The sequence below is a fragment of the Merops nubicus genome, unplaced genomic scaffold, assembly GCF_000691845.1.
Source record: "Merops nubicus isolate BGI_N331 unplaced genomic scaffold, ASM69184v1 scaffold16721, whole genome shotgun sequence".
Taxonomy (NCBI): Eukaryota; Metazoa; Chordata; class Aves; order Coraciiformes; family Meropidae; genus Merops; species Merops nubicus.
Genome location: NW_008587741.1, coordinates 1 through 13,571, shown reverse-complemented (window position 1 = coordinate 13,571; position 13,571 = coordinate 1). Strand labels below are relative to the sequence as shown.

Below are 13,571 nucleotides of genomic sequence, written 5' to 3'. Positions count from 1 at the left end.
TCTGAGCCACACATATTTACAATAACTGCTCTGAATTGGCATTACTGTCCAGGCAAGGTGCTGCTGTGGCTGCATGTTACTCCTTTTTTTGTCTGCTAGGCCACTTTAATAAAGCTCTGAAGTTTTGTACTGCTGATGGCACTTCCTTAACACTTTCCATCTCAAAATGGCTTGTCTTCTGACTTCTCACTGCCATTCTCAGTATCTGCAGGAGACAATTTAACAGGTAGGGAGGCTGCAATGTAAAGGAGTGCTGTGCCAGGGGAAGGTGGCTGTTCCAGATGGGGTACCAGAGTCCAGGCTGGGATGCCGTGTCCTGTGCGGTCTCTGGTGAGCACAGAACCCGTGTAAGATTTTGGTTTGCCTGTGGTTACTGTGTCCTGAGCGTGCCACCAGAACCTTGGCAGTTCTTTTTTCCCATACAGAAACTTAAGCTCTGAAAACCTCTAGTCACAGCTTATACCTATTCAACATGCCAGTGTCTTCTGAAGTGTGGAAAACATCAAACCTTCCTCTTCTAAAGCTGCACAGTGCCAGTGTGTGCCCTCCCAAGGTAGCAGAGGACTTAGTTCACTGACGTTCTCCTCCCCTTGCTTGCATTGTGTGGCTGCATGACCCATTCCTCTATTCTGTGACAGTGGCTTCTCCCTGTCACATCCACAGGCGCTTTCCCCTCAGTGGACCTCAGTGCAGAGCTGGTTTGTTTGTCACCTGCCCACCCAGCCTCAAGGGCTCGATGGCACATGCTGCTCTGCGTAAGCAAGGGCTGATCTAGTGCCAGTAGTTCCATTATGGAGATAAGGTGAGCAGAGGGGTGCAAGAAACAGACGTTATTTAAAAGCTGAACTCTCATGGTGCCTCTCAAGGAGAAGTGAACTGAGTCTTGCTGCAGTTCCTGAACGCTACCAACAACTCTCAGAAGCCTCCTCTGCTAAGTTTAGTGCTGACAGTGAACTTGTGCCTGTATGATTGTTTGATGACTTAGGCTTCTGTTTCCTCATCCAACCATATCAGATTGGCTAAGGCTTTACCTGTTAGAAGCACCACGTGGGTGTCCTGTAGTCACACAGCTCACACACAGGGTTGGGAAGGGCAGATTCCATTGGTGGCTATGTGTAATACAGAGTTGTTAATGCAAATTGCAGAGTTTGGAGTTTCTGTTGCTTTGGCTTGAGGGAGAAAGCATTTTGGAAGTGTTGAGAGGATTGCTTTCATTCAAGGAGGAAACCTGTAGTCGTGTCCTGCTGATGCAACAAGGCTGTGGGGAATGGTGAAGCAACATGACTGTGTTGGTTACGTGTGGTTGGTGGTCATGCACTGAATGCCCCTGCTGTGTGGAATCAGTGAGGAGCTCCACTGTTCCTTATTCCCTGGTGCAAATCCAGACCACCCAGGCTCTGTTGTCAAAGGATAAGGAAGAGTTGGAAGCCTCCTAGCCCTTTGTTTTTGCTCTGTCACTGTTTGCTGTTGCACAGAATTGGTGGACTTTCTCCCTCTCTTTACAAGTGGCAATGCCTTTGGCCCGGAATATTGTGTAGAAACGTACTGGAAGGGATTGTGTGAGCTGCTGGCTCCTCTCCTCAAACAGTCTGAACATGGTTTGATAACAGGTGATCCATGTCACTCTAAGGCCAGCCGAGTTCCTCATTCGTTGTAGTCGAGGGGGCTGTGTGGACCTCTTCTTTCCTGATTCAGGGAGGACAGTCCTGGCCTGCACCCAGCTCTGATGGAGAGCAGTGAACAAGTGCAGTGCGTTGCAGCCACGGGCTCCCCTGGTAGGTTCTCTGAACAGTGATGAAGGAAGCAGTGATGTGAAGACAGGTGCTCGTAGCTGTGAAATCTCCAACCTTTCCTCTCTGGGTCACATGGGTTTAAGCATCACTTAATCTGGGACTTCTGTCTTCCCAGAGCTCTACTATGACCGAGGAAACCACCACGAATTCGTGTCTCTGGTGAAAGACCTGGCCCGGCCTGGGGAATTCACTCAATCACAGACCTTTGACTTCGAATTCACACATGTGGAGAAACCTTACGAGTCCTACACGGGGCAGAACGTGAAGTTACGGTGAGTCTGCTCCCCGTGCTGAGCCCAGTTCTCAGTCCTGTGAAGCCTGCAAGTGCTGAGATTTACCATGATGACAGTGGAGTCCAGCATCCCTCCCCAGGCATCCTTATCGTCTAACTCCAAATGAATTTTGGTGGGCTGGGTTGTTAAAGGCTGTCTTTGAGGGCTCCACTTTTATAGGGATGCATCAGGCTTTAGGAAATTTGGTTTGCCCCATATAAGTGACAAGAGACATCGTCCCCTTCTGAATCAACTGGATATTTTCTAATTTATTTGGTAATTCAAAAACCCAACAAAATTGTTCGGTTTAGTCCCCAAGGGGGACATTTTAATTGCCTTGTAATGAGTCTTGTGGACATTAACTGTGCTCTACATGCCAACAGATGCCTCTCTTGTATCTTATTTGTATGTTTCAAACTGTATTTCACATCTGGGCACTCCACTTGGCTCGAAGTCCAGTCACTGGCTTAAGTGGGGTTTGGAAAATTCTGAGTTCTGCAGAAAGAGGTGTGTCTGTGGAGACTGGTGTGATCTAATCTCTTGCAAAAGGGCAATGGTTTTAACATGTGCAGGCTGTTACTCAGATCCCCAAAATGAGGCTTAGGTAACCCAGGCTCATAAATGCATGACAGCTTAGAGAAGTCATACAACTTTTCCATTTGAAAATTCCCTTTTGTCTTTTCCAACTCAGCTGCTCCAGAAGCCAGGGTCCCAGTCAGGCTGCTGGGATGGCCCCGTGTCCCTCCCTGCTTCCCCTGTGGTACCTGTACAACCCTGATGGGAGGGGGGTTCTCCCTGCAGGTATTTCCTCCGGGCGACCGTCAGCCGCAGACTGAACGATGTGGTGAAGGAGATGGACATAGTCGTGCACACCCTCAGCACCTACCCAGAGCTCAACTCCTCGATTAAGATGGAGGTGGGGATTGAGGACTGCCTGCACATTGAGTTTGAGTATAACAAGTCCAAGTAAGTGTCTCAGGAGCAGCCAGGGGCTGTGGGGAAAAAACACCACAGGTGACAGCTTGGTTTGGAAGCCTGGGGCACGTGTCTGGCCTGTCCCCCTCAGAGGGATTCTTTCCTCATGTGCTTCAGTGAGGCTGGCACACAGTTTAGATCCTGGTTGAAGATCTGTGGGTCCCTCTCCTTGTCCCATAGATGTCTTCTCTAGACCAAGGAGTGGGAATTAATGGCTGTGGCTTACTGAGCTTGGAGCACAGCACGAGGCTGTTGTAGTAACTTCACATTTCTGGTATTCTCAGCCAGATCAGTATTTCCAAGTGCCTTCAAAGTGTAACATCTGCTCTTTGCCAGATGATACAGCTAAAGTGGGACCTTAATTCAGGTGCAGGAGTTGGGAACAGCTATTTTAAACTATTTTTACTGCTGATGCTAGCAAATCTCCCTGCAGTGTAACATTTGGGTTAGTTTTAATTGACCTACAAATTTGGTTTGGAGGCTTTGCTGTTGTATGAGCTTCTTGCAGATATTCAGCCTTCAATTCTGTTTTTAATTTATCTGATCGTGTGAAATGTTCTTGGCAATTTCCAAAAGCCCAGAGGACAGGAGCTGAAGTGCTGTGTGCAGCAGCCCAGTGGAGGTGGTGGTTGATGTGCCATCTGAAATTTAGAGCTGGCACCACAGACAAGAGCAAAGTGCCTGAGAAGCAAGTTCCCACTCTTGAGCCTGTGTCCTGGTCTCTGAGGCAGCATTTGATTGTGATGCTTTCTTCCTCCATGTGCTAGGTATCATTTAAAAGATGTGATTGTTGGAAAGATCTACTTCCTGCTGGTGCGAATCAAGATCAAACACATGGAGATAGATATCATCAAGAGAGAAACGACAGGGACAGGACCCAACGTGTATCACGAGAATGACACAATAGCTAAATATGAGATCATGGATGGGGCACCTGTGAGAGGTGAGAAGGCAGATGAACCCTTCAGAATTCCTCTTCTGAGGTCTTTGGGGGTGGGAATATGACTCCTGCAGTACCTTCAGCTGAAGCTGTGTGCTCAGGAGTAGCATGCATCCCATTTCACTGGTGGACTCGGGGCAGCTGACATAGGTGATTAAATATGATCCCCTTCCTTCTCTGGTATGATGAGGGGGAACTGAGGCATAATGAGTTGCAGTGACTTAATTCTTTTGATGAATCAGTGGCAGGACCAGGAATAGATGTAAATTCACTGTTGGCATGGGCCACCAGCTGGCATTGCTGTGACTTGGAGCAGAAAGATGGTGTTCTAGCTCTGTGCCTGTCTCCTGTGCCACTTGTTTTCCGGTTCCATTGCCCAGCGGAGTCACCTGCCTGAGAAAATGTCACCTTATTCATATTTTCCTGCACTGCTGTACTGATGCAGGTACCAGTGCAACCTGCACTGTTAAAGTGGAGCTGGAATAGCTGTCAGCAAGGGCAGGATCTGGCTATGGACTATGCATACTGATTTTTTTAAGGGAGTTCAGGTCTTTCAGGTCATCTTATCCCACTCGTGGAAATGGTCACAAAGTTTGTGGCCTAGTGAGATTTGTTTGGGTGGTGCTCTCCTAGTTTGTGCCTTCTGTCTATGCTGACGGTTCTGTGCACTTTGTAGGGGAGTCCATTCCCATCAGACTCTTTCTGGCTGGCTATGAGCTGACTCCAACCATGAGGGACATCAATAAGAAATTCTCAGTGCGTTATTACCTCAATCTGGTGCTGATCGACGAGGAAGAGAGACGCTACTTCAAACAGCAGGTGAGAAACAAAGCTGTTATTTCTTGGACCTGTGGACTGTTGCTTGGGATACTATAAGGACCTTCTGGGAGTTTGGGATTCCCATGAGGGAGAATCATGTTTTTAGACTCAGTATCTGCAAGGACCAGACAAACTGGAGCGTGCAGAGATGCTTTAGAAGGAATGGTCCACACAGGTCAGATGCGTGTGGTGGTGGGGATGAATGGAGAAGGTGCCCACCTGGGGAGCTTCTGTGCTTCACCTTCCCAGTTGCAATGTGGTAGCCAACAGCAGTAGGGCAGAGCTGCCCAGGGTTGCCCCTGTGGGCTCAGATCCTGGGGAGGAGTGCTCTGCCCAGATTTTCAGGAAGGCCTCATCGTGAGGCCTCTGCTTGTGCTGCAGGTGGCCTCCTGTGCACGCTGCGGTGGGACGTGCCGGCATGGGCCCAGTTCTCAGTGGGTGCAAGCTGCTCGCCTGGCAGCGTGGTTCAGCCTTTGGGTCTGGGTGGGGCCAGGAGGAGGTCTCACAAGCCCTGACAAGCCCCGCTGGCTGTGTTACTGCAGGAGGTGGTGCTTTGGAGGAAGGGAGACATAGTGAGGAAGAGCATGTCCCACCAAGCAGCCATCGCCTCCCAGCGCTTCGAGGGGACGTCCTCACACGGCGAGGCCAAGACCCCCAGCCAGCCCGCAGAGAACAACGGCCGGCAGTGAGGGGCCACGTGGAGGAAGGCTGCTGGGGACCCCGTGAGGAAGGCAGCACGGAGGAAGAAAAAACACTTCAGAGACTTCATGAAAATAAATATCCGTTTTTGACTTAATTCCTTTCTTCAGAGGACTCGTAGGGTGGGAAGGGGATGGGAGGGCAAGGCAAGCTGGAGCACTGGTGGTCCAGAGTTGGAGGTGCCTCAGTGCTTCCCAATCAACTACATTCCTCTGGGGTCGGCTGCTTTGAGGCATGTGTCCGGAGGCTGCGGAGCTGCCTGATCTCTTTGTCCTGAGACCCTTTCAGTGTGGCAGTGGGGAGGGAGAGAGCAAGTGAAGGCCCAATCTGCCGCTTCTTCCCAGCGGCGTGGAGGTTGCTTTGGGGCTGTGTGGGATGAATATTCTTCTTGCCTTTCTGAAATCTTCATGAGGGACAATGACACAGTGATGAGCTGGAAGGTAGGGGAGGGAGTCGGAGACTGAGGCTTACTTGAAATGGCTCAAGTGTCACCCCCTCGCTGCCTCCCCTTCCTCTTCATGCTGGCGTTGGATTCCTTCTCACAAACAGCTCTGTAACACAGCTGACTCAGCCCTGGGACTGTCACACAGCCGTGGAGCATGGGCTCCATGGGCGTGTTGTGTCCTTGCTGTGGAGCTCCTGAGGGCCGTGCTGAGTCTAGGAGGAGCTGTGGCTGGTAGGAGGGAGTGAGGCATGTGAAAGGAGGAGGTGGCACAGGTTGGGCAGAGCTGTGAAGGTCCCGATGGTGCTGGGTGGGCAAGAAGTGGGGGCAGGAAGGCTCCTGGCCAAAAGCTGTGCCTTCCTAGTCTTGTCCTGGCAGCTACCTGAGTGTCCCCCAGGTGCAGTCTCTGGTTGCTGCACTCACACAGGTCCCAGCTGGTGCTGCTGAGCAGGGGCAGACCAGTGGTGAGAGGTCTAGAGACTTGTTTTGGAACATAGAAATAAACGAGGGCTCTCTTGGGAGTGGGCTTACCCTGCACACACTGCCCTGCTCAGCTCTGTGTCCTTGGGACTGCAGGCTTTGTAGCAGGGACAGACACAGCACAGAAACACGTGTGTATTGTTCTGTTTGCTCCCTTGGGCCTGCGGGAGGAGGATTAGTAAGGACTGAAAGTGGATGCAATTAAGCTCATGGCTTGTGTGTGCTGCTAGATGAAGCCAAAAAGCAACTGGAAAGATGGTAGAGCTCTCTGATTCCAGAGACACATTCCTGAGGCCTGAGCCGAAGTGGCCAGTGAGGTCTGAGGGCATGCCATGAACTGAGAACCTGAATGGCAGGTTCTGTCTTTTCTAAAATAAGCTTCTTTTAGTCTTCAGCTAAGTAGAATCATGAGAACATTCCCAAAGGGAGTCACTCCTCCATTAAAAGTTAGATGTGGCTTTGTAGACTGGATTGCTGGAGCCTGGAGAATATCCATCCTGTTTAGCTATCCTTCAAGGAAGCAGGTGGCTACACCTCTTACCAGATGGAGAGACAAGTCTGCACTAAATGCTGGGATTTGAGCTCCATCAAGTGAGATTTGTCTGGATTTCCCTGTGGGTTTGTGGCTCGCTAGGGTTTTGTCCAGTTTTCTTTTGAGTCTGGACTGAATGTCCTCTGCCTCTGTCCTACAGCTGAATGTAGAGCAGTTGTCCTGCAGCTGGGAAAGGGAAGTATCTTCTGCTTTCTTTAGTGGAACAGTGCTGGTGGAGGGCACGGGGCCTGGGTGGGAAGGGGAGCTTTTTATGTAGTAAGACAGCTACTGTATTTCAGTGATAAATGTGTGTTTCTGCTTGCCAATGTAAGTTATCTTTTACTCACCACGTGTAAGGTTGTGTTTTTTAGTAGAGTTGGACAGTCTTGCTCTGTTGTAGAGGACACTACTGATCGTATCTCTGCTGAATGCTTGTGTCACACCATGTTTCTGCTCTAATAGTGAAGACTTGGCTTGCTTTTCTTCACACGAGAAGTCTTGGCCGTGGGCTGGAGCCATGTCTTCCTAGGACTAAAGCAAAAGCTTACTTTAGACAACTACCTTGTTATGCCAGGGCAAGGGGTGGTACCCTGCTGCAGGTCTCACATGGCAAAGGAATCTGGATGTCCCTTTTGACACTCGCTCTACGCCCTGCTCTGTGCAGGGGGAACCACCCGTGCTGTGGCAATACACAATCCTGGGGAGACCAGCGAAGCCCCCGCTGGGAGCCTCTGGGGATAGCAGACTATCTTTCCATGGCTGAGCTGAGCACAGCAGCACCCTAAATGCCCTCTAGCTTCCCCTCAACTCCCATCTCACCTACAGGTTTTTTTCCTTGCCCCTTTCTCTGGATTGTAGGCCATGTGGTATTAGAGAAACCCCGTGGACGGAGATGCCTCTGCATTCCAGGAGTGGTGTGTTTACTGGCCAAGCAGGATCAGTACTGGATGTAAGATAATTGTCAGACAAGACAGTGCACTATAAGGAGATTTCTATTAAACATCCGTTCATCACTTCTGGAGGGATTACTTGGAAAAGGTGCATGAGTGTATATGCTGGCTTGGATTGTTTGGGTTTTTTTTTTCCTTACTTTGTGCCCCTCTCCCCTGTGTCCCCACTTGTGAAACCAGAACTTAGAAATGATCCTCATTTTTACTTAATCTAAGTGGACCATTCAAGCTGTTACCCACTAGGCCCTCTCTTTGTCTGCAGTGGAGCAGATGTGCTGAGCATCTTTAGAGAGAAGCTGAAGCATAAGGTCACTCCAGGACAAGGTACTTCAGAAGAGCATTTCAGGAGCATGGTGAGGGGCAGACAGTGCTCGAGCAGTCGCAGTTGCGTCCCCCTGGGCTGGGTGGTTCTGTTCAGCACTTGGGCTGTTCCCTCTCTCCCAGGCGAAGTCAGCCAGGGGCGAGTGTGCAAGTACTAAACCAAGCAGTGCAACCTGTAATTAAGCCTCTGCTGTGTTTACGTGTTTCTTAATTCGTTGTCTTTTCAATGGCTGTATTTTAAAACTTGGGGTTTTTGTCTCTCCGATTAAAAAGAGCCAGCCCTGGCTGTCAAATGCTGTGCACGAGTTTGTCTGATATGGTTTATATTGCCTGGCCTGGGTCTAATTTTGTTATGGTGTTTTGATTTTTGTTACAGTATTAAGAAATCTCTTCAGTGCCATATTGTGCAGCCCTCCAAACATGCTGGAGGAGTTTGCCCTTTGTTCTCTTTATAAATTCTTGGTCCTTTTTTAAAAGCTATGCCACTGCTTAGAAGCTGTGCTGGTGGAGGACCCACATAGCTTAAGAATTGACAAGGTAGTTTCATTTTCTTATATTTCTCTGCTGTCACTACTAAAATGACACGGGAGCAGGAAGTTCATTGTGATCTGCTTTGCAGCAAATCAGGCTGGATGTGTATATACATCTAAATTTTCTTGTTTTAGACTGGTTTAGTGATAGCTTTCTGCAGAAAAATGTCCCTCTGCAGTCCATGGAACTGCCCTGGATCCTGCAGCTAACGTCCTCAAGGAGGATGTACCCGTTTTGTCCTTCAAGAGATAAACTGCAGGTTTTCCCAGTAGTAAAAACTGAATAGCTGCAAGTGATTCCAAAAGGCTTTATTTAAAAATAAGCAAAAATAACCGTGTGTCAGAGTAAGGGATGTGTAGCTGCAAATCATGTGCAGGCTTGTTGTTGTTGCTGCGACTGAGCAAGTAAACTTGAGAGCTGTGCTGGTTTAGGAGCAGGCATCAGCGGGCTGGGTTGAAGCTGTGCTGCTGTCAGTTTCTTAATGTGGCTTTTCCTCTTCCAGACTCAAGACAAAATCAAATTCCTCTGTGTTGAAAAGGTAAGGAAGAAAAAGACATAAGTGGAACTTCCATGTTCTCTGAGTGAGGGCTGCCTCTTGGGAAGAATGGCACCAAGGGTCCAGAGAAGATTCTTACCTTGTGTCAGTGGTTGGATGGACAGACGTTGTCTCGTGAAGAGCATCATGTTCTTTAAGGGGCCTCCATCTGCTTTATGTGCCAGGTGGTGAGCCTTGATTTCAGAAAGGGGGATGAAGCGTTTTGTCATCCGCACAAACTGGACATCCACCTGGGAAGCGATGGGCAGCAAAGGAGCAGGGTTGGAGAAGGACAGAGCTTCCAGCTGTCACGTAAGGTCTTTGCAGGGACAAAGATTTTGAACGGAAGCAAATGACTGACATGTACTATCTTATAATGGCATGGAAGCTTTTCCTTGCTGAAGGCTAAAAGAACTTCTCAGATACTTCTGCCAGGTGATTTGTTTACATGAGTCTTAGCACTGTGCACTAGCAACACACATTGCTGTTGTCACCAAGACAAGGTGAAGAAGCAGGATGTAGCCAGCCTGTGAACAGTCACTTCCCTATAATTTAGTGTGCCTCAAAACTACAGCTTTGTGTGCTGTAGACTCAGAGGGGTACTTAAAGTTGTTTGTTCTCTTTCCTAACCTGAAACTCTCCCATGCATGGAGGTTAGCTCTGCATCCAAGTAAGATTGGAAAATTTAGGGAGATAGATTTTGGCAGCCTTCTGGAAGAGATAGGGGAAAAGGTAAAGAAAACAACTGGGATTGGATATTCTCTTGAGAGAGAAAAAGGCCTGGACAGAAGCTTAAGAAGATAAGCAGTATGATGCAGTAAGGCTTCTACCTTCACTCAGCTTGCACACAGAGCTTGGAACAGCAGTATTTGGTTCACTACGTTACCATGGACCACTTGGGGTTCTCTTTTCTGCTGGAGGAATCATAGTGAGGATCCTTCTGATCAAACTGTGTGTGATCAGGGTATGCTTCCTTTACGATCTGAAGCAGAAGGGGAGAAGAATGCAAGACAAGTTCCTGTCAGTTAAAAATACTGTCAGCCAAGGGTTTGAAACGTGCTTGAGCAAGCTGTGACTAGATGTAAGGAGTAATCCTGCTGCACAGATCAGCCTTGCTCTCCCTGAACTCTGTTCTAATGGTGAGATCTCTTCCTTTACATTTCTTGGGTCGAAGCACTGCAGAACAGCCTGGCTGTCAAAGAAGCATTGTCACCTCTTTGGAGAGCAACATGGAAGGAGCACAGACACAAGAAAACTTGGTAGATTATGACAGTCTTTGTAACACCCGAGCCAGCCCGGCTGTGATATGTGTCACTGAGCCTAGATGTCCTGACTGCACAACTTCTGCACTCCTGGTGCTGGCACAGAAGTAGGTCTAATGAGCTGTTTGATAACCCACCAGTTATTACATTTCCCCCTCACCCTGAAACAGCACGAGAAAGAGGCACTCACCTTGACAATGCCAACAATGCCAGGCTCTTTACAGTTACTGTGGTAGAAGAAGGCCTGCTGCCCAAGTTTCATGGCTCTCAGGAAATTCCTTGCCTGTCAGGTGGAAAAGAAAGACTTGAGCTCTTTGTATTGATCTCCTGGGGTCTCATTATGAGCAGCTAGGAGCAAGAACAAAAAAAGAGAGGGGTATGTGCTTCAGAGCTACTCAGATAAGGCTTCCTACAGTTGCATGGATGTTTTGTGCTGCAGTGAAATGAAGTAAAAACAAGGTTTGAGAGCAAGGTCCTGTTGGTTAGAAAGTAATGTGGGGATTCAACTGCTCAGCCACCCTCGTTCAGAGACAGCAGAACACTTAGATGTCAGCAAACAAGCAGCACAGCAGATCCTGTATAGGAGGAAGCATATATAGTAGGGGGATCATATATAGTAGGGGAAGCACAGTCCATTGGGAGGCCTGGAACAGAAAGCTCTACACCAGCAGGGCAGAGTATCTGAGTAGGTATGGACTTATTAAAAGGTATCAAGGGAAATAAAGGCTGAAGACCAAGCTAAATTAAAACTGGATGATTTGACAGAGTATTACCAAGCCTGAATCTACCTGACCCAGAGGCCATTAAGCAGAAGTTTTGAATCTTGTCAAAATAGGCAGAGCACCTCACAAGGAAATCCCTTCAGGCAAAGGGAACCAGTTATCTGTAGGGAGAGCCACCTTGTTTCTAGTGCTATTACAGGAACTCCATCTTTTGATGTGTGCTCCTTACCTGGTAGTTTCTTACTCCATCCCAAAAGGTTGTCTGATTGGGCTGAGCTTTCAAGTCATCAATGCTGAACTGCCAAATGAAATGAAGATACAGGTTAAGTTCATGAGGCAGTCTGATCTTTATCTTCTACATTGTGCCTAAACATTTCTTCCTAGTAGCTCCTTCAGTTATAGTACAAACTTGACATGATTATTTTGGTTCCCACAGGGGCTAAAGAAAAGCCTTTACAAAGGAGGAGCCCTGCCACACTGTAAAGGCAGAGTCTGAAATAGATGCTGCCCCTCCTAGCACCAGCTAAGCATCCTGAGGACCCGATTTCCTCTTTTACTGTAAGTATCAAACCCCAGGGTTGTCACTCTGGAAGAGAAAAACATCCTTCTATTTCCAGGAAGACAGTTTTGGGAAGTAAAGACACAATAATGTTAATATTGCAAACAGTCTGAGCTGCCTGACCCTGTAACTCAGCACCCAGGCTCTACTGCCCAGGGTGGCAGTGAAAATGTTTCTCTGCTTTGCCAAGCAAGGACGGTGTCAGTGCTTACTTTGACATCTACTCCCTTCTCCAGCCTGCTCTCTGGTTCTGATTTCAGCAGCCAGTGACAATATGTTATCTTGCTTTCCTCTCCACCAGAGTCTGATTCTTTTGCCTTCTTCCAGTTCTTCCATCCTGACTTGGAACTCGCAGCTGGAGGTTTTGTGGACTTCTCTTCTTCCTCCTTATCCTCAGCCTCCTCCTCAGTTTTGGCAATTTTAGCATCAGGCTCTTTTTTATCTTAAAAGAAATGATGCAAAAAAAAACCCCATTCAGACAAAACACATTTTGTTCCCGGCAGGAACTGGTGCTGAAACTTTTTTAGTCATCCAGGCTGGTTTCACATACTGGTATTTGACTGCAACAGAAGTTTGGTGCACCCCAGATGCTAGGGGCAAGGTAGCAGCACAACACCCCAGCGTTTCTGAGTATTTCTAGTTTGCATCTGAAATAAGGATTTTTCTTTTGTGTGTGTGGTGTTTACAAATGTAGTTCAATAGTCGTAGTTAATCATAAAAAAAGCCAGGACAGACCACATTGCTCACATGAAGCCTTGCTGAATTTTTAAAATTTAATTGCTAACAAATCAGCTGCAGGCAACAAAGGTGCATTAGGTGAGCCTGTAGAGTAACAGGAAAATGCAGCAGCAAAGCAAGCTGGTTCAATTGCTGCAGTAGCTGGAAACCTCAGATGAAGCCTCCACTGTGCTACCTGTTCAGAGTGTGTCATATCCCTGTTCATCCAGGACAGCAAAAACCAGTTGTTAAGTGATTAAAAGGCAAGAAGATGGTTATTTGCTGGAGTCAATTAAGCAGATGACTGGCATGGATGAGGCTGAGTAATTTTTTCATCTCACACCTTAAGCACCACATAATATTGCCCTCAAGTGCAAAGTTTTTGCTTTTCTGTTTTTTTTTTTTTTTGCAGATGGTATCACATTAGCTTCCTGCCACTGCATTGGGTATATTTTGACTGGTCATCTCAAATGTGTGGTGCCTTAAAGTTCTTCATAAATGGGCACGAGTTATATTTCTTAAACACGTGGTGCTAAGAATACATCACTGTCCCTATTGTGTATCTAGCAGACTTGCCTCAGTCACACATGGATGCTCAGCCCGTTTTTACAGAGGAAATGCCATCTGTAAGACGTGTGGCTTTGAAAGGCAGACGGTTAAGATGACTGTGTGTACTTTCACTATGGCTTGGAACCTCAAGCGAGAGATGCTAAATTAGTTAGGATGCCAGCACAGACCTGCTCCTGCTCCTTTCTCTCTCTTTCTGCTTGGCCAAGGCATCTCTGGTCTCTTCGAATTACTTCCTCTTCACTGAGAAGCACCTGCTGAATGAGAGAAGGAATTACTACGTATTCCAGCAGGCTGGAAAAAGTAAAGATCCCCGCGACAGCGCCCAGTGAAAGCTGTACAGTAAGCGGGCAGCGAGTACGTTTCCTCCCCCGCGCTCGGCCATTTCCTCTCGAGTGCAGGCGCTGGCACGGGCCGGGGACCGCACCCTGGGCGCGCCGGGGCCGGCCGCCCAC

General features: G+C 48.1%; 2 protein-coding genes across 2 annotated transcripts; one reads left to right on the top strand and one right to left on the bottom strand.

Annotated features, from left to right (window-relative positions):
* Positions 1 to 1,695: 1,695 nt before the first annotated feature.
* On the top strand, positions 1,696 to 5,583 carry VPS26B (vacuolar protein sorting 26 homolog B (S. pombe); the record flags this gene model as incomplete). Its single annotated transcript, XM_008949044.1, has 6 exons — positions 1,696 to 1,775; positions 1,909 to 2,065; positions 2,867 to 3,031; positions 3,808 to 3,983; positions 4,657 to 4,799; positions 5,342 to 5,583. Coding segments are annotated over 6 exons (868 nt in total), but the record flags the coding sequence as incomplete, so codon positions are not given.
* Positions 5,584 to 9,048: 3,465 nt separating this feature from the next.
* Positions 9,049 to 13,375, bottom strand: THYN1 (thymocyte nuclear protein 1). Its single transcript, XM_008949043.1, has 7 exons — positions 13,287 to 13,375; positions 12,045 to 12,274; positions 11,503 to 11,571; positions 10,742 to 10,834; positions 10,176 to 10,271; positions 9,390 to 9,540; positions 9,049 to 9,279 (listed from the first exon to the last, which is right to left on the bottom strand). Exons 1-7 carry the CDS (start codon positions 13,327 to 13,329, stop codon positions 9,233 to 9,235), a joined length of 729 nt encoding a protein of 242 aa, XP_008947291.1. The 5' UTR covers positions 13,330 to 13,375; the 3' UTR covers positions 9,049 to 9,232.
* Between the last annotated feature and the right edge of the window lie 196 nt (positions 13,376 to 13,571).